We start from the raw sequence: 20,265 nt of genomic DNA, 5'->3' as shown, positions 1-20,265 counted from the left end.
TTGTGGTCTGGTGTGGGGGTTCTATTTATAACCCCTTGCCTTTTGATCACAGCCGTTCATTTCGTTTTAATCTGGGCCGTTCGTTTTTGATTGAATCTGGGCCGTCCGTGCGTTTGAATCTGGGCCGTCCGATCGCGCGATTGATCTGGGCCGTCGGATTGCACCCACGCGGATCGCCAACGTGGCTCCTTTCGGAGTGACGCGATCTTGCCACGTGGCAGGCCCTGGTTGGCCGGGTGCTGACCGGGCCTGCTGACGTGGCTGCTGACGTGGCCCCCCCCTTTTTTTTTTTTTTTTTTTTTTTTTCCTCCTCCTTTCCGGGTGCTACAACTCTCCCCCCCATAAAGAAATTTGGTCCCCAAATTTGCCTCATTATTCTTGATCAAACAGATGAGGATATTGGGCCCTAAATTCTGATTCCAGCTCCCAAGTCGCCTCCCTAGGCGTGTGGTTCTGCCACAAGACTTTTACAAATGATATTTCCCGGTTACGGAGTATTCTGCTTTCTCGGTCCGTGATACTGACCGGTACTTCTTCATAAGACAAGTCCTCTCGGAGTGAAAGCGGTTCATGAGCCACGACATGAGAAGGGTCCGGATTGTACTTGCGCAGCATAGATACATGAAACACATTGTGAACCCGGGAGAGCTCAGGGGGCAGTGCAAGTCTGTAGGCAGTGGTACCAATCTTGTCTAAGATTTCAAAGGGTCCAATGTATCTGGGGTTTAATTTTCCCCTTCTGCCGAACCTACTAATTCCCTTGAAGGGGGTGACTTTAAGAAACACCCGGTCACCTTTCTCAAAGGCCAGGTCTCTCCTCCGGGTATCAGCATAGCTCTTTTGCCTACTCTGAGCCGTCTGGATGTTCTTCTTGATCTTAACTATCTTGGACGTGGTTTCTTCCACCAAATCCGGGCCAAACAATCTTCTATCGCCCACTTCCTCCCAACAAATCGGTGACCTGCACGGACGACCGTATAGCGCCTCGTATGGGGCCATGCCGATGCTTGCTTGGTAACTGTTGTTGTAGGCAAACTCTATCAGGGGTAGATGGTCGTCCCAATGGCCTCCGGAGTCAAGGACACAAGCTCGGAGCATATCCTCCAGCGTACGGATTGTCCTCTCTGATTGTCCATCGGTTTGGGGGTGGAAGGCAGTACTAAGGGACAGCTTTGTTCCCATAGCTTGCTGGAAACTATTCCAGAACCGAGAAGTGAATCTGGGATCCCTGTCGGACACCACTGTTACTGGGACCCCATGCAGTCTGACTATTTCCCGGACATACATTCTTGCCAACTTGTCCAACGAATCAGTCATTCTGATGGCCAGGAAGTGGGAAGACTTAGTGAGTCGATCAACAATTACCCATATGGCATCGTGTCCCGATCGTGCCTTGGGTAGTCCCGATACGAAGTCCATGGTGATGTGTTCCCACTTCCATTCTGGAATCGGTAAAGGCTGAAGCAACCCCCCTGGGCGTTGATGTTCTGCCTTGACCTGCTGACATACCAAGCACTTAGATACAAAGTCGGCTATATCTCTCTTCATCCCATTCCACCAGAATCGGGGTCGCATAGTTTGGTACATTTTTGTACTTCCTGGATGCATGGCGAACCTTGAACTATGGGACTCTGTCATGATGTCTCTTTTTAATTCATTGTCGTCTGGGACACACATTCTGTCCTTGAAACGAATCAATCCGTCGGCAGAGATCTGAAATTCTGAGTTCACTCCCTGTTCTGCATCCTTCTTGCGGTTTACTAGGGCGGGGTCGATTGACTGGGCTTCCTTTATTCTTTGGATTAACTCGGGTTGGACTGCTAGGTGGCTCAAACATGTGGCCCTCTTCAGATCTTGCAGTCGAACCTGCTGCGTAGCCCCAATGGACCTGCATTCCGAAACCATCAGATGGGCTAGGGTGCCTGCACTCTTCCTACTGAGGGCATCGGCTACTACGTTGCCCTTACCTGGATGGTATAGGATGTCACAATCATAGTCCTTGAGGAGTTCCATCCACCTTCTCTGACGCATGTTGAGATCCTTCTGAGTGAAGATGTGCTTCAAACTCTTATGATCGGTGTAGATCTGAAAGGTCTCTCCATACAAATAATGGCGCCAGATTTTCAAGGCGTGTATGATTGCGGCAAGCTCCAAGTCATGGGTAGGATAGTTCTTCTCATGATTCTTTAGCTGTCGAGACCCATATGCTATAACCTTTCCATGCTGCATCAGGACACAACCCAGGCCCAGATAGGAGGCATCACTATAAACTGTATACCCTCCTGATCCACTCGGTAGAGCCAGCACGGGTGCAGTAGTCAGTTGCTTCTTCAATTCTGAAAAACTCCTTTCGCAGTTCTCATTCCAATCAAACTTTGCATTCTTCTTTGTGAGTCGGGTTAGAGGGGCCGCTAGACTGGAGAACCCTTCGACAAACCGGCGGTAATAACCCGCCATCCCTAGGAAACTGTGAATTTCCTTAACTGTTGTCAGCCTTTCCCAACCAAGTACCGCTTCAACCTTTTCGGGGTTCACCGACACCCCTTCCTTTGATATAACATGTCCTAGGAAGGCGGTTTGCTCGAGCCAAAATCCACACTTGCTCAACTTTGCATACAACTTCTTTTTCCTGAGTACCTGGAGGACTTGGGCAAGATGATGAGCATGTTCTTCTCTACTTTTTGAGTAGACTAAGATATCATCGATGAACACGATGACAAATTTATCCAAGAACTCTCTGAAGATTCTGTTCATTAGATCCATAAAGATGGCCGGGGCGTTGGTTAGCCCAAACGGCATAACCAGGAACTCATAGTGTCCGTACCTGGTTCGGAATGCCGTTTTGGGGATGTCTTCTGCTCTCACTTTTACCTGATCGTAGATCTATTTTAGAAAAGACCTGTGCACCCTGCAACTGATCGAAAAGGTCATCAATCCGGGGGAGAGGGTACTTGTTTTTAATTGTTACCTTGTTTATCCTTCTAAAATCAATACACAGTCTCAACGTTCCATCTCCTTTCCTTGCAAAAGTAACCCCGGCACCCCATGGGGAAATGCTGTGTCTAATGAAGCCACTGTTTTGTAGCTCAGTGATTTGTTTCCTTAGCTCTTCCATTTCGATGCGGCTCATTCGGTAAGGAGCTACCGAGATGGGTTGGGTTCCTGGCTGTAAGTCTATGGTGAACTCGACCTCTCTGTCCCCTGGTAGACCGGGCAGTTCATCCGGAAATACGTCTGGAAAGTCTCGGACTACTGGAATCTCTTGGATACAAACTTCCTTCTTGGGTTTACCTAGTTAGGGAAAATACAATATCAACGCACTGGGAATTAAGAAGAAAAGAATTTGTCATTAGGGAGAATCAGTACCGAATAATTTTATTAACTTGTAAATGGCTCCTCGTTGGGAGGATTAAATACAATCTTTTTATTAAAGCAGTCTATGGTGGCGTGATACGCCGCCAGCCAATCCATTCCTAGGATTACATCAAAATCCCCTGTGTCTAACCCTATCAGGTCTACCCTCAATTTCCTATCTGCTATCTCCACGGCACATGCCCTGTAGACAACCTCTCCTAGTAATGTCTCCCCCCCAGCGGTAGATACAAACAATAATGAATCTAGTCTATCAGGTGATACACAAATTTTGGAAGCAAGAACATGTGAAATAAAAGAATGTGATGCACCAGTATCAAACAAAATATGAGCAATGTGGCCAGAGATAGTATACATACCATGTACCACGTCCGGGTCTGCATCGGCATCCTTCTGGGTAAGGTTGTAAACTCTGCCCTGGATTGGAGGCCTCCCTTGATTCTGGTTCCTAGGACACTCCCTCGCATAGTGCTGGGCACTGCCGCATATGCGACAGGTGTTGTTGAGGCGGTAGCAGGGTCGGTCCCCATGATCCCTGCCGCAGTACTGGCAGATCTTCCCACGAGCTGCCCCCATAGCCTGAGGAGGGCCCTGAGCGGCAGGCCTGGGTCTCTTGCTGGGTTGGACAGGCATGGTAGGCGCTGGCCTGCGGAGCAGGGCTGAAGGTCGGGAACTTCCCGCTAGCTGAGGGCGGGTGTCGAAGCTCCTTTCTATGATCTGCGCCTTTGCCAGGACTGCCGAATATGTCTCGAGCTCCATCACCAACAAGTGCTGTCTGATCGCCGGGCGGAGACCCCACTGGAATTTCCTGGCCTTTCGGCCCTCATCCAACAATGTCTCCGGGGCATGTCGGCCCAGCTCCAGGAACTTGCGGGCATATTCCGACACTGTCATATTACCCTGGACCAACTGAGCAAATTCCATTTCCTTTAAATGTTGGATGTGTTTAGGGAGATACTCCGCATGGAAAGCCGCTAGGAACTGCTCCCAAGTAACTGGTACAGGCAGGGTGGCCCGCTTGAGCTCCCACCAGCGTACTGCTTCCCCTACCAGCATGTAGGAGGCAATGGCAGCCCTCTGCTCAGGAATTACTCCCAAGGTCTCAAAGGCTCTCTCAGTCTCCGCCAGCCAGTATTGGGCCTCTTCGAAAGAGGATCCCCCTGAAAGAGTAGAAGGGTTCAGTCTCCTGTACCTCTCTATGAAGCCGGGGTCGATCAAGGAGGGAGCGGGGTCCCGAGGTAGAGGGACTGGGACCGGCTGAGGGTGAACTGGGGGACCCTGTGGTGGCGCCTGCTGATGGGGTGGGGGCACTGGAATGTGCTGTGGCGGTACCTGTTGGTACTGTGGCTGTGGTACCGGGTCGTACCGCGGCTGTGGTGCCGGGTGGTATTGTGGAGGAACAGGCTCCTGCCGGGGTGGCTCGGGATCAGCCTGCTGTAACGGGGGCTCAACCTGCGCTAGCGGAGGAGGTCTGGGTAACTCCCTTCTCTCCTCTTGCCTTCGCTGAGCAGCTACGAGAGCTTCCACCATCTCATATAATCTGTCCAAATCCTCCCGAAGCGAATTATCTTGGGCCGCTCGGTTTAGTGGGGGCCTTCCTCTCCTCATTTCTGTGTACTTGTTTTTACAAGGAATGGTTGAGTAACGACCAATCGGTGAGTATTTCTTTAAAGGACTATAGTGTAAGGGATGGGTCCGAGGAAATGCGGCTCTGATACCAACTGTAACGGCCCCGGAAAATATTAAAAAGAAATGAGTATTTAATCATATCGAATGCGGAAGCGAGATCAAAATTTCAGTTAACATCCCTTACACGAAAAACCAAAAACGTACTTAAAATATAAAAGGTTAAACTAACTAAGAAAGAAAACTCGAAAATAAACTATGCGTATGACTACAGAGTCTCTAGGCATCCCCTTCGTCGTCCTCCTGCGGAACGGGCTCGGGAACCATGTCTTCCTGATCTGAAATGGTTAATTAAGGAGTGAGCTACACTAGCCCAGTAAGAACATCACGATATCTCACCGTCACGGAGATAAAGGTGGGTAGAAAAACACAAAAAGACCAATGGAGCATAATTTACAACAAACTCGTTTATTAACATGAAAACCTTTACCATCCACTTACCTTGGTGGAATTTAGGAAAACAATATGAGAAAAACAATAACATCATCATAATCATTGAATAATCTAAGCTGTAAAACATAACACTTATCACGCCTCTTGTAATTCAATCATTGTACAACATATCTTTTTCTCATTTACCAGCCTACTAGTATCCGTGGGGGTCCATAGGGGTTCCGCTACCCGTTAACCTTTAACATTCATAATCAGTTTCCAGGACCGTCCCCATACCCCGTCCGGTATGGGCGCCAAAACCATAAACCTCAATACCCCATCCGGTATGAGGGTGAAACGGGCCGTCCCCATACCCCGTCCGGTATGGGCGCCAAAACCATAAGATCTCCATACCCCGTCCGGCATGTGATACCACAATCCCGGTAGGGTTCCCTACGGACCCGGTCCGTCCACCATCTCCTAGGATATCTAGTCAGGCTGACCCCCATAATACAATTATCAGTCTACACAATCTTTCATTTTCCTTTTCCTCAATCAGCATCATCAATTAACATACAAACAAGCAAACAGTAATTCATGCCAAACAGACAACATACAGTATCAGTTTTTCAGTCATTCAACCCATGATTAATAAAAACGTAGTATATGCACACAAATCTGTAAAATGAACACATCAAACCTCATTTTGCATTTAAAGCTGTAAACAGGCCAAATAACAGTAAATCACCAATCACACTAGACTCGGGCTCCATTAGCTACCTTAAGCAATTTCACACATTCGTTAATTCAAGAAATACCGTTTTATCATTTTGAACTTTAATACCGTGATAGGAAATAGGGTGAGGGGTCCTTACTTGTTTTCGAGATCCGAATACGATTCACAGTGCGCCTGCAGGCCGTCCCTAATTTTCCCTGAATTTTTCCCGGGAAACTGAAACACACTAACAGTACCTGCACGTGTTCCAAAAAAAATCCAAATTAGGCCCAGGGCCTCCTTCGGCCCAAATCGCAACTCCGGCACGGCGGCTCCGCCGTGCTCCGGCGACGGCGCCGCCGCGGGCGGCGGCGAGTCGCCTCGGGTTGACTGTTTTCGGCCGTTTTCGGCCGAATTCGGCCACACTCGCATTGGTCCTTGTCAGAAAACAACCCTAGGGCCCTCGGGGGGCCAAAAAATCACGGAAAAGCGGAGCTTACCGGCGGCGGCGCTCTCGGGTACGGCGACTCTCCGGCGAGGTTCGTGTTTTGGTGATTTGGCTTCGGTCAACCTGTAGAGAAAAGAATGGTGATCACGGTGATATAAAAATTGCATCGAACGGAGGCCGGGAAGGGCCTCGTCGGAGGCAAAAACCGAGAGGGGGCGCGGCGGCGCCGCTGGGCTTCGGCCGCGTATTCCGGCCGTTTGGCCGGGATTTCGGCTTCGATTTGGCCATAGGAGGAATCAGTGGGGAAAAACGAGTCGGGGGTATGAAATTTACCTCGATCGGCGGTCGGAAATTTCCCCGGTGCGGCGGCGAGTGGCGGCGGGTGGCGGCGGTCGGCCTCTGGTTCGTCTTCTCCGGCGAGCGGCTGGCGGCTAGGGTTTGTGTTCTGGTGTGGGGGTTCTATTTATAACCCCTTACCTTTTGATCACAGCCGTTCATTTCGTTTTAATCTGGGCCGTTCGTTTTTGATTGAATCTGGGCCGTCCGTGCGTTTGAATCTGGGCCGTCCGATCGCGCGATTGATCTGGGCCGTCGGATCGCACCCACGCGGATCGCCAACGTGGCTCCTTTCGGAGTGACGCGATCTTGCCACGTGGCAGGCCCTGGTTGGCCGGGTGCTGACCGGGCCTGCTGACGTGGCTGCTGACGTGGCCCCCCCTTTTTTTTTTTTTTTTTTTTTTTTTTTTTTTTTTCCTCCTCCTTTCCGGGTGCTACAATATATCTTTTCATTCACTTTTAAAAAATAATTTTTATGATTTTTTAAACATTAAACATATATTAATTCATATATTTTTTCAATTCACTTTTGTTAATAATTTTTCTGATCTTTTTAACATTAGAACGTATATTAATTCATATATCTTTTCATTAACTTTTTTTAAATAATTTTTATGATTCTTTAAACCTTAGAATGTATGTTAATGCATATATTTTTTTCATTCTGTAAAAGCTCAAACTCCTACTCGGGATTTAGGGTGTATAACTCTGCAATAGTAAGATAAACAATACTGAAATTTATTATTTAGCGGAAGCAATTAAAGTTTGAATGCTACATTCCTTACATGTTTATTTAAAGTGTCCAATAGGGGTTATGGGAATGCTTTTGAAACTTAAACAGGAAAAAATATAAAAAATAAATAAATATAGTTAACCTCTACTCGAAATTGGCGAAGCAAAAGAGGTAATTCCTTAACTGGTTTCTTACTGTTCAAGATTCGGATTGTGGTCGTCCTAATATGAAATAGTTAATAAGAAAGGGATGAGTTATACTACCTCAGTAAGAATATCAACGTCTTATCACTAATACGAAAAATCAAATAGTTATAGTAAACATAAAACAGCTAATTGAGCCAATTCTTAATAAAACCCGAATACTAGTACATTCATTATTTGTTTCACTGAAAATGTTAGCATTTTCTCGATTAACCTATAACTTAGCAAATACCATTCATTAAAATAAAAGTCAGAATCACAATCTAACAATATACATTTATATAGACATATAATGTTTGACTCATCACCTTTCCCAAACCGGATTTCTTATCATGTTCATCTCTACACTATCATTTTATCTTTCCCTATCAGTTTCGCTAGAAGTTCATAGGGATTCCCACTACACATGGACACAAACATTTTATTTGTAATCAAATGAACATCCTTATACTCTATTCGATAACAGGCAGCATAACAAATAACTGTCTCAATACCCCGTCCGATATGAGCAACACTTATAAACTCCAAACTCTTTCTGGTATGGGACTTTTCAGCTCCGTACGGCCAAGGATAACGTCCACAGTAGAGTTCACCCTATGCACCAAGTCCGTATACTCTTATCCATGATACCCAGTGAGCCCTTTTCATTCAACCATATTAGTTCATGCATGTTATTACTTTCATTTACTATTTAACCCCAAATGGCACGTATACCCACATCCCCAAGTAAGACAAGAGTATGAAATTTATATTTCATAATACATGAATAAAATAAATAGAACAACAAGGAACATAGATTAAGGTAAATAAATTGAAGTAGGTTAAAATAGAACAAGGTAAATAAATAAGCACAAATAAGCAACCAATTAAATAGTTAACATAATTAAGCAAACATAAACTGACCGGTTACTGGCTCCATCGACAACCTGCACTAATTAATTAAAGAATTGTCAATTATCTAAAATTTCTATTTATTATTAATTTGGCTTTAATTTTACAGTAACAAGAAAAAGAGTGAGAGATTCTTACACTTGGTCGGTATCCAGAACACTGCCTTTTTCACTACGATTCTCCACGGTTTTTGAATCTTGAATTTTCTTAGGTTTTCTTGATAAGATTGAAACATACGTTAACATGGCATGAAAATAATCAAAAAATAGCAAAAAAAGAAAAAAAAACCTCATCGGGGGTCAGGTTGGGATTCCAGCGTGGCGGCACTGTCGTGCTTTGTCGTCGAATCCTCCTTTTCTAGAGGCTATTCCTCTAAGTCAAGCTAGTTTTGGCAGGTCCTTGATGAAAATCTATTTAAAACATGGTTAGGGGGTGTTTCTCAGTGAAGGAGGGAAAAATGGATGTTTATCGGTGATTTTGGTCCTCCGGTGTGGCGGCTCAATGGAGCTTCATCGTTCCTTCCTTACGATTTTCGGCTTTACTCAGTTATCCTGCATTGAAAACACATTAGACAACTAAGGCCAACGAAATGGAGAGAACGGGAAGAATTTTTTGGCCTATCGAAGTGTTTTCAGTGTTTTGGCACGATGTCGTTGACGTTCCTCTTGCGACTGAATCTTTTTTTGGCCACCTTTCTTCTTCTTCATTGGCGAGGCATTTCGGCAGGGTTTGGGGTTCGATCGAATGATATGCTTAAATACCCCCCTCCCTTCGATCTGGACCGTCAATCCAGGCCTGCGTGGATCAACCTCATTCATCAGATCCCATTTATTCAGGAAATAAATTCAGACAGTTCAATCAGGCTTATCCAGGAAATTGATTTGGGTCATTCGTGCGCGGGAATGGCCCCGATCCGTTAGATCGGCCTGACACACGGATTGTCTATGTCGCTTCCTGCATGGAACCCGTATTGGCGTGTCTACCACACAGTGCACAGCGATTAATCATGTTACAGACTAGGCATACACGTGGCTTGTATTTTTTTTTTTTGCGATTTGATCCTTGTTTTTAAATTTTTTGCAAAAATATAGCCCCTTTTACTTACAGTTTGGCCTCGGATTTTTGAAAATTATTTCAAAAAATCCAAAATGCATATATTAAAAAAATTCAATAAAAATATTTCAAATTTAAGAAGATAATAGTATTATTACTTAGAAAATAATATAATTCTCCATCCCGAGCCTAATTTTCGGACTTGGGATGTTACAAATCTTCATTCTAAAAAAATATAGTCCCTCAAATTGTTGTCCTCTAGTTAAACAAATGAGGATACCTAGCTCTGAAGTCCGATTCTAACTCCTAGGTGGCCTTGTCCTGCGAGTGATTCTGCCATAAAACCTTGATGAAAGGAGTTTCTCTGTTGCGAAGCACCCTACTCTTTCGATCCAAAATGTTGACAAGTACATCTTCATAGGTTATATGAAGACAAAACATGTGAGGGGTCAGGGTTATACTTACGCAATATCGACAAATGAAAGACGTTATGTACTCTGGATAGTTTTGGGGGCAGTGCTAGTCTGTAGGCAGATATTCTAATTATGTCCAAACTCTCAAATGGTTCGATGAACCAAGAATTTAATTTTCTCCATTTTTCAAACCTGGTAATGTCCTTAAGTGGGGTGATTTTAAGGAACACTCGATTGCCTTTCTAAAATTTTAAATCTCTCATTCGAGTATCAGTATAACTCTTCTGTTTGCTCCAGACCATTTGAATATTTTTCTTAATTTTGGAAATCTTTGTTGTGACCTCATCTACTAAGTCTGGGCCAATCAATTTTCTGTCACCTACTTCTTCCCAATAAATTGGTGATCTACAAGAATGACCATACAATCCTGCATATGGAGCAATACTAATACTTTTCTGATAACTATTATTGTACGCAAACTTTATCAAGGGTAGATGATCATTCCAGTGTCTTCTAAAATCTAGAACACAAGTCCTGAGCATATCCTCCAGTGTGCGGATAGTTTATTCTGATTGTCCATCTATCTGATGGTGGAATGCTACACTAAGAGATAATTTCATTTCCATCATTTGTTGAAGCTTATCCAAAATCTAGAGGTGAACTTGGGGTTTCTGTCTGATACCACTGTCACTAGAAATCCATGCAGTCTAACTATCTTCTAAATCTAAATTCTACCTAACATGTCTAAGGGATCTGTTATTCTGATAGCTAGGAAGTGGAAAGACTTACTGAGTCGATCAATAATTATCTAGATCACATTGTGTCCCAAATGTGCCTTAAGCAATCCTGTTACAAGGTCCATAGTGATATGTTCTCATTTTTATTCCAGAATTAGTAGCAGCTAAAGTAGCTCGTACGGTTGTTGATGTTTTGCCTTAACCTGTTAGCATGTGAAACATTTGGAGACAAAATCAGCAATATCCTTTTTCATCTCGTTCCATCAGAATCAGGGTCGTATGCTTTTGTACATCTTGGTGTTTTTCGAGTACATAATGAACTTAAAACTGTGAGTCTTTGTCATGATATCTCTCTTTAACTCACTATCATTAGAAACACACAACCTATCCTGAAATTTGAGCAACCTATTTGTAGAAACTCAGAACTCTAAATTCAAACCCTGTTATGTATCCTTTCTGTTAGAGTAAAATCGACCTATTGAGGCTCACATATTCTTTGGATTAACTTCAGTTGGACTACTAAGTGAGCTAGACATGTGACCTTTTTTAAGTCTTAGAGTTGTATATGTTGTGTGGCCTTTATCATTTTGTACTTAGAGACCATTATATAAGCTAACATACCTACATTCTTCCTGCTGAAGGCATTGACTACCACATTACCCTTGCTCAGGTGGTACAAGATCTTATAATCGTAATCCTTAATAAGTTCTATCCAACGCCTCTAATGCATGTTGAGGTCCTTCTGGGTGGATATATATTTTAAACTCTTATGGTCCGTATAGATTTCAAATATTTTTCCATACAAGTAATGGCATCAAGTCTTCAAGGTATGAATAATCGTGGCAAAATCCAAATCATGGGCGAGGTAATTCTTTTCATGGACTTTCAATTGTCTGGACTCATAAGCTATGACATTCCCATGCTGCATCAAAATGTAACCCAACCCTTGGTAGGATGCACCATTGTATACTGTATATCCCCATGTTCCATTCAGCAGAGCCAACACTAATGTGATAGTCAGTCATTCCTTAGTTCTATAAAGCTTCTTTCACATTCTTTATTCCACTCGAACTTGATATTTTTCTTCGTGAGTCATCTCAGAAGGGCTATTATACTTGAGAATCCTTCTAGAAACCTGCGATAATACCCTGACATATCTAAAAACTTTTAATTTTTTTGACCGATCTCAACTACTTCTAACCCGTCACTACATTAATCTTGTTAGGATTCACTGACATTCCATCTTTTGATATTATGTGTCATAGGAAGGAAGTCTGCTCGAGGTAGAATCCACACTTACTCATCTTTATATATAGCTTCTTCTCTCTAAGAATATGTAAGACTTGAATCAGATATTGGGCGTGTTCCTCTCTACTCTTAGAGTAAACCAAGATATCATCGATAAAAACTATGACAAACTAATCCAAAAATGGCTTGAAGATCCTGTTCATCAGGTTCATAAAAATTGCAAGTGCATTAGTCAATCTGAACGACATAACAAGAAACTCATAATGCTCATACCGGATCCTGAAGCTCATCTTAGGAATGTCTTCTACCTTGATCTTCACCTGATGGTACCCTGAACGCATGTCAATCTTAGAGAAAATCTGAGCACCCTATAACTGATCAAAAATGTCATCAATTCTGGAAAGGGGGTACTTGTTCTTAATTGTGATCCTTTTTAGTTTTCTGTAGTCTATATACAATATCAAAGACCCATTACTCTTTTTTACAAACGTAACTTCGGCACCCGAAGGGGATATGTTGTATCGGATGAACCCATTATCCCGTAACTCTTTGATATGTTTTTTTAGTTCTTTCATTTCAACATGACTTATTTGGTATGAGACAATCGAGATGGATTGGGTGTCAAGCTGAAGATCAATGGTGAATTCTACTTCTCGATCTGCTGGTAGTCTTAGTAGTTCATCAAGGAATACGTCCAGGAAGTTTCGAACAATAGAGATATCTCAAATGCAAATCTCTTCTTTGGGTTTAACTAACACGAAAAAAAGAATAGTTAAATTAAAGGCATTCGATAAATAATACTAACCAACAATATCTAAGATTTTATTAACTAGTGAAAGACTCTTTATTAGAGATGTTGAATACAACCTTTTTATCATAATAGTCAATAGTAGCATGATACGCTGCTAACTAGTTTATCCATAGGATTACATCAAAATCTCCCGTATATAGTGCTATTAGATCTATGTTCAGTTCCCTACCCACAGATCTATGATACAAACTTTGTATGTAACACCCGGGCCTGAAAATTTAGCTTAAGATAAATTTTCAATTAATAATAATATATACAAATAATTTAATCTTATTTTAATTTAATTTTGTAGATTTTTTTAAAAAAATAGAATTATGGACAAAATTGAAAATAATTCTGAAAAAGGAGGCGAAACTATGAATAAGGGAAGATGTTTTTGAAAGAAAATTTAAAAACAAGGAGTAAAATCACAAAAATGAAAAATATGGCCACGTGGGATGGCTACGTCAGCGGCCACGGTAAATCAGGACACACTGTGTGGTGGACACACTGGCATCGGCTCCACACGAGAGGCAACCTGGTGATCCGCGTGCCTAAACGATCTGACGGTTTAGATTGCATCACGCATGCACGAACAGCTCAAATCTATTTTTCCTTTAGATGAAATCGAATAGATGATATTGATCGTGATGGATGGCCCTGATTCGTACACGCGATCAAACAGTCAATCATCAAACAGTTCTCCTCGCTCCACGTTGGCTCGAACAGGCAGTCTAGATAAAATGGATAGGAATATTTAAACTCCTTTTCGCAGGGAACCAAAACCCTAGCCGACAGAAGAGTGACCGAAGAAGAAGAAGAAGGGTGGCTGAGGAAAGAACCAGATGCTGGAGAAGGAGATCGGCCACCGTTGCCGCCGCACCAAAGCTGCCACCGGTACCAAAACATGTATTTTTTTCTCTTCCCATTTGAAATTCAATCCTGAATCTCCCTATACCTATATTGGAGCCAAAAGGCCAACGAGTAAGCTGAAAAACACGAATGAAGCTCGACCAAGCCGTCGTGATCAAAACCCAAAACCCTCTCCGATGACTCCATTCTTGTTTCTCGTTTCGCATGATTTTTTGGCTGTTTTGTTTTTCGTCCTTTTCTGGTGCAGGTTAGATGAAGAGGAACGTCAGCCGTAAATGAGAATAGGCAGAGTCGCTGCACCCGAAGACCCTCCCACTGGTAGGGTTCTTATTTTTGCCTTTTCTGGCCAACAGAAGCCCCCTAAATTGGTTTTTCGTAGGTTTACATGCAAAACTGGTCGAAAACAGCCAACCAAGGGGAACCGCTGCCGTGGGTAGCAGAGCCGATGTCGGAGCATGGAGGCACCGTCGTGCCGGAACCCCAAAATTGGCTGAAAAATTTTTAAACACCTATTTTGACCTTTTGAGATATTTTTGGATACATGACATTTTTAATTTCTGCAGAAAAAATTTATGAAACCCGGGGACTATTAAGAGGCGTAGTGAAAAGTACAGTATTTCGGACACCGATCTGGGATAAGAATCTCTCATTTTTTTTCATGTTACGGCAAATTGAAGCTTAATAATAAAAAATATTGTGTTTTGTGAAAATTAAAAAATCCTAAAATTAATTACAAATCACTCATGGAGCTAGAACCGGTCAGTATATATTTGTCTTGGTTTTTTATTTATTTTCTCCTATACTGTCTAAAAAACTTGCCCTCATCTATTGATTCATTTGTAATAAATGACCTAATCATGTTTTCTTGATTTACATATTGTCTATTTGCATGACTTACTGTTTATTTAAAATTATGAGATATTGGTATGTATTGGTGACTAGTAGATGATGTGGAAGATATGTATGATAGATTTATCAGATACCCTGGGGAAAGGTGTATGAACCCGGTGCATAGGAAAAACCCTACCGTGGGCATCACCTTAGTCAAACAGGGTTAAGAAGTCCCATACCGGAAAGGGTTAGGAGGTATAATTCACCCTCATATCGAATGGGGTATTGAGACGGTGGTGTATTTTGGTGCCCATTACTGAACGTGGTATGAGACAGCCGGTTAATTAATAAGTTATAATTTAGGAATAACAAGTAAAAAGGTAATTTGTTATTCTTATTCATTTAGATATGAAATCAATGTTATTCGAGTTATTGTCTTCATAAGTTGATTTTGGAAACTCATAGCAGTAAGTATGAAATAAACAATTTTATGTTAAATAAATTTATCTAAACTAATGGCTCCATTAGATATTTTATAATTTTTATCAACTTCAATTTTTGGTATCAATGATCAGTGTGATATTCTTACTGAGTTAGTATAGTTCATCCCCTCATTTTAACTATTTTAGATCAAGAAGACCAAGATCTGAATCCTTAACAGCAAGAGAGTTACGAGTAAATGTGACCTCCCGGACCCTATCAAAGTTGTCAGTGGAGTGTAACTCGATAGGATTTTTATTTCTTTACTTTTAACAATTTATTTTATTATCACGAAATGCTATAAAATGGACATTCTCGTAGTCTTATTGGGCATCCTAATTTACTGAGTAAGGAATGTAAACCCCTAATTATTATTTACTTTCGCCATTACAATATATTTTTTTTTCCTTAAGGTTTTGGGCCTTTACATTATATATAACATTCTCTAGTAATGTTTCATTCCCAGGTGTAGACACCAACAATACAGAATTAAGACGTTCAGATAACACATTTGTGAAACAAAAGAATGTGAAGCACCAATGTCAATCAAAACATGAAATAAAAGAATGTGAAGTACCAGTGTCAATCAAAACATGTACAAGGTATTTATAGATAGTATACATACCATGTATCACATCTGGATTGGCTTCGATATCCTGCTGGGTGAGCATGTAGACTCTGCCCTAGACTGCAGATTTAGCTTGATTTTGATTTTTCAGGCACTCTCTTGCATAGTATTGGGAACTTCCACATATGTGACAGGTATTGTTGATGCGATAATAAGGTTGGTCTCTATGATCCTTACCACAGCGCTGACAAATTTTATTGTGTCCTGCTATCGGGGCCTGGGAGAAAGCCTGAGGTGCGGGCATTAGTCTCTTGTTCTGCTGGTTCAGTGCAATAGGTACTGGTCTGCGATGTGGAACCGGGGGCCTAGAGTTGTCCACTACTGAGGGAAAGATACGAAGTTTCCTCTCTATTAACTGTGTCTTGGCTAAGACTGCCGAATAAGTTCCAAGCTTAAATATATATAGCTGTTATATACCCTAGTCAAACCTTCTTATCTTCCTACCTTTATCTATCACGCTCTCAGGAGAGTACCAACCTAACTCTAGAAATTTTTGGGCATATTCTGATACTGATAAATCTCATTCGACCAGGTGTGTAAACTCCATCTCTTTTGGATGTCGGAGATGTTCTAAAAGATACTCAGCATTGAAGGCTACCAAAAACTATTCACAGGTGACTGGAGTGGGTAGCGTAGCCTACTTAAGTTGCCACCAACGCCCTGCCTCACCTACGAGCATATAAGTGGTAAGGACAACCTTCTGTTTAGGAACCACCCCAAGGGTCGCGAAGGCCTTCTATGTCTCTGCTAACTAATACTCAGCTCTTTCAAAAGTGGATGCTTCTGCAAAAAAAGATGGGTTAAGTCTCTTAGACCTCTCGATGTAGCCTAGGTCCATCATAGGCAGAGCTGGGTCCCGTTGAAGGGGAACTAAATTATGCTAGAGAGGAACTGGGTGGCCTTGTGGCGGCACCGGGTTGTACAGTGGAGGCACTAGATTGTACTACAATGGTGCCAGATAGTACTGTCGAGATGTCGGATGGTATTGTGGAGGAATTGGATTGTACCGTGGGGGTATTGGATCATCTCGGTGTGGAGGTGGCTCATATTGTGGCAGGGGTGAAAGGGGATCAGGTAACTCCCTTCCCTCATCCTTAGTCTGCTGGGCAGCAATGAGTCTCTCAAGCATCTCGAAGAGCTTATCAACATCCTCTCGAAGTGATCACTCCTGGGCCGCTTTATTTAGCGGAAGCCTTCATCTACTCATGTTTCTTTACCTACATTTCATAACAATGGTTTGAGATTTGGGTTGCGTTAAAATTTACTCTAACTTGATGTATAAGAATGATTCTAAGGAACGCAACTCTGATACCAAATATAAAAGCTTAAATTTCTATCTGCAATTTAGGGTGTATAACTCAGTCATAGTAAGATAAACAATACTGAAATTTATTATTTAGCGGAAGTAATTAAAGTTTGAATATTACACTTCATGCACATTTACTTAAAGTGCCCAATAAAGGTTATGAGAATGCTTTTAAAACTTAAATAGGAAAGAACATAAAAAAAAAAAAATATGGTTAACCTCTACTCAAAACTGACGAAGAGGAAGAGGCAATTCCTTAAGTGGTCTCTTATTGTTCAAGATCCGAGTTGTAGTCGTCCTGATTTCTTACTAGAATCACAATCTAACAGTATATATTTTAATCAACATATAAAGTTTGACTCTTCACCTTTTCCAAGCTGGGTTTCTTACCATGTTAATCTCTACATTATCATTTTATCTTTTCCTATTAATGTAGCTGAGGGTTCATTGGGATCCCCACTACACATGAACACGAATATTTCATTTGTAATTAAACGGTTGTCCCCATACTCCGTCAAGTAATGGGTGGCATAACAAACAACCGTCTCAATATCCCGTCCGGTATGAGCAACACTTATAAATTCCCAACCCCCTTCTGGTATGGGACTTTTAAGCCCCGTACGGCTTAGGGTAACGTTCACGGTAGAGTTCATTCTATACATCAAGTCTGTACACTCTTATCCATGACACCCAGTAAGCCCTTTTCATTCAACCACATTAATTCACACATGTTATTACTTTCATTTACTATTTAACCCCAAATAGCACGTATACCTACATCCCTAAACAAGACTAGAGTATGAAATTCATAATTCAGAATACGAGAATGAAATAAAAATACATCATACTGATCGAACGTTCATGCACAAAATATAACAACAGGGAACATATATTAAGGCAAATAAATTGAAGTAGGTTAAAATATAACAAGGTAAATAAATAAGCACAAATAAGCGACCAATTAAATAGTTAACACAATTAAGCAAGCATAGACTAACCGGTTACTAGCTCCATCAACAACCAATGCTAATTAATTAAAGAATCGCCAATTATCCAAAATTTTCGTTGATTATTAATTTGCCTTTAATTTTACCGTAACAAGGAAAATGAGTGAAGGATTCTTACACTGCATCAGTGTCCAGAAAACTGCCTTTTTCACTACCATTCTTGACAGTTTTCATATCTCGAATTTTCTTGGGTTTTCCTGACACGATTGAAATGTATGTTAATATGGCGTGAAAATATGCAAGAAAGGGCAAAAAAGGCAAAAAAAACCTCACCGAGGGTCGGGTTAGGATTCCAGAGCGACGGTGCTGCCGTGTTATGTCATTCCTTCCTCATGGTTTGTGGCTTTTCTCAATTATCCTGCATCAAAAACACGTTAGACAGCCAGGGGCGAAGAAACGGAGAGAACATGAAGACTTGTTCGGCTAACCGGACTGTTTTCGACCTCCGACACAGTGATGTTAGCATTCTCCAGTGAGGTGTGTCGGCTAGGGTTTGGAGTTCGGCTAAATGAGATGTTTAAATACCCCTACCCTCGATCTGGGCCGTCCATCCAGGCCCGCGTGGATCAACCTTAATTGTCAGATCTCGCTTATTCAGGAAACAAATCCAGACTGTTCGATTGAAGACACAGGAACTGTTCGATCAGGCTTATCCGGAGAATTGATCTAGGTTGTTTGTGCGCATGGGAGTGGCCCCGAGCCGTTCGATAGACCTAGCACACAGATTGTCCGTGTGGCTTCTCGCGTGGAACCCGTGCTGGTGTGTCCGCTACGCAGTGCACAACGATTCGTCGTGCCGCTGACTAGGCATACACTTGGCTTGTATTTTTCCTTTTTGCGATTTATCCCATGTTTTCAAATTTTTCTCTCAAACATACCCCCATTTATTTATAGTTTAGCCCTGAACTTCTAAAAATTGTTTCAAAAACGTCCAATATGCATATATTAAAAAAATTCAATAGAAATAATGAAAAATATTTCAAATTTAGGAACTTAATATTATTATTACTTAGAAAATAATACAATTCCCCATTCCGAGCCTAATTTTTGGACTCGGGATGTTAAAATTCACTTTTTTCTTATAATTTTTTTACAAAATTTTTAATATTAGAACATATATTAATTCATATACCTTTTCATTCACTTTTTTAAAATAATTTTTATGATTCTTTAAACCTTAGAATGTATATTAATTCATATATTTTTAAATAATTTTCATTCATCATATCATAAATTTATATCAAATTTTGTAATCTCTATAATATATGTATAAATGAAATTCATTGAGTAAGGAATACTCGATTTATTAGCCATATCATTGTTCATGCTAAAACTCACGAAATCTTCTTTTCAAAATTCAAAAAATTTCAGCATTCGAACTTTTAATCTAATGGTTTTTTTTTTGTTTTATTTGGCATATATCCAAATCATCTAGTAAAATAAAAATCAGAATGGTCGGAAAAGCTTAGTTGATAGAGCGGAAGATTAAATGGGCAACACAAGAATTTTAAACATATCTTTTGAAAAACATTTTAATAATTAAACTTATTTTAAAATACATATTTATTTATTTAATATAAAAATTAATTTTAAAGTGTAAAGACCCGAACCTCTAATAAGGACTTCATGTAACGGCCCCAGAAATTTAAAATAGAATGTATATTAAAAATATCAAATGCGGAAGCGAAGTCAAAAATTCGATTAACATCCCTTACACTAAAACCAAAAATGTGCTCACAATATAAAAGATCAAACTACCTAAAGGAGAAACTTGAAAGTAAAAGCTACGAATATGACTATGGAGTCTTTAGGCGTCCCCTTCGTCGTCCTCCTGCGGAACCGGCTCGGGAACAATGTCTTCCTGATCTGAAATGATTAAATAAGGAATGAGCTACACTAGCCCAGTAAAGACATCATGATATCTCACCATCACGGAGATAAAGGTCGGTAGAAAACACAAAAAGACCAATGGAGTATAATTTACAACAAAACCTTTTATCAATAATAAAACCTTTACCATTCACTTACCTCGATGAAATTCATAAGACAATATACGAAAACAATAACATCATCATCATCATGAAATTATATATAAACTGTATAATGTAATACTTATCAAGCCTTTCGTAATTCAATCGTTACA

General features: G+C 41.2%; 1 protein-coding gene across 1 annotated transcript; it reads right to left on the bottom strand.

Moving 5' to 3' along the window:
• Positions 1 to 2,809: 2,809 nt before the first annotated feature.
• LOC148241946 (uncharacterized) lies at positions 2,810 to 7,345 on the bottom strand. The gene is made up of 2 exons (XM_088209792.1): positions 3,732 to 7,345; positions 2,810 to 3,291 (listed from the first exon to the last, which is right to left on the bottom strand). Exons 1-2 carry the CDS (start codon positions 4,978 to 4,980, stop codon positions 2,810 to 2,812), a joined length of 1,731 nt encoding a protein of 576 aa, XP_088065918.1. The 5' UTR covers positions 4,981 to 7,345.
• Positions 7,346 to 20,265: the final 12,920 nt, after the last annotated feature.

This window comes from Carica papaya, chromosome 8, assembly GCF_054855325.1.
Source record: "Carica papaya isolate Zhongbai chromosome 8, ASM5485532v1, whole genome shotgun sequence".
Taxonomy (NCBI): Eukaryota; Viridiplantae; Streptophyta; class Magnoliopsida; order Brassicales; family Caricaceae; genus Carica; species Carica papaya.
Note: the sequence above shows the minus strand (reverse complement) of the source record. Positions and strands in the feature narration are given on the sequence as shown.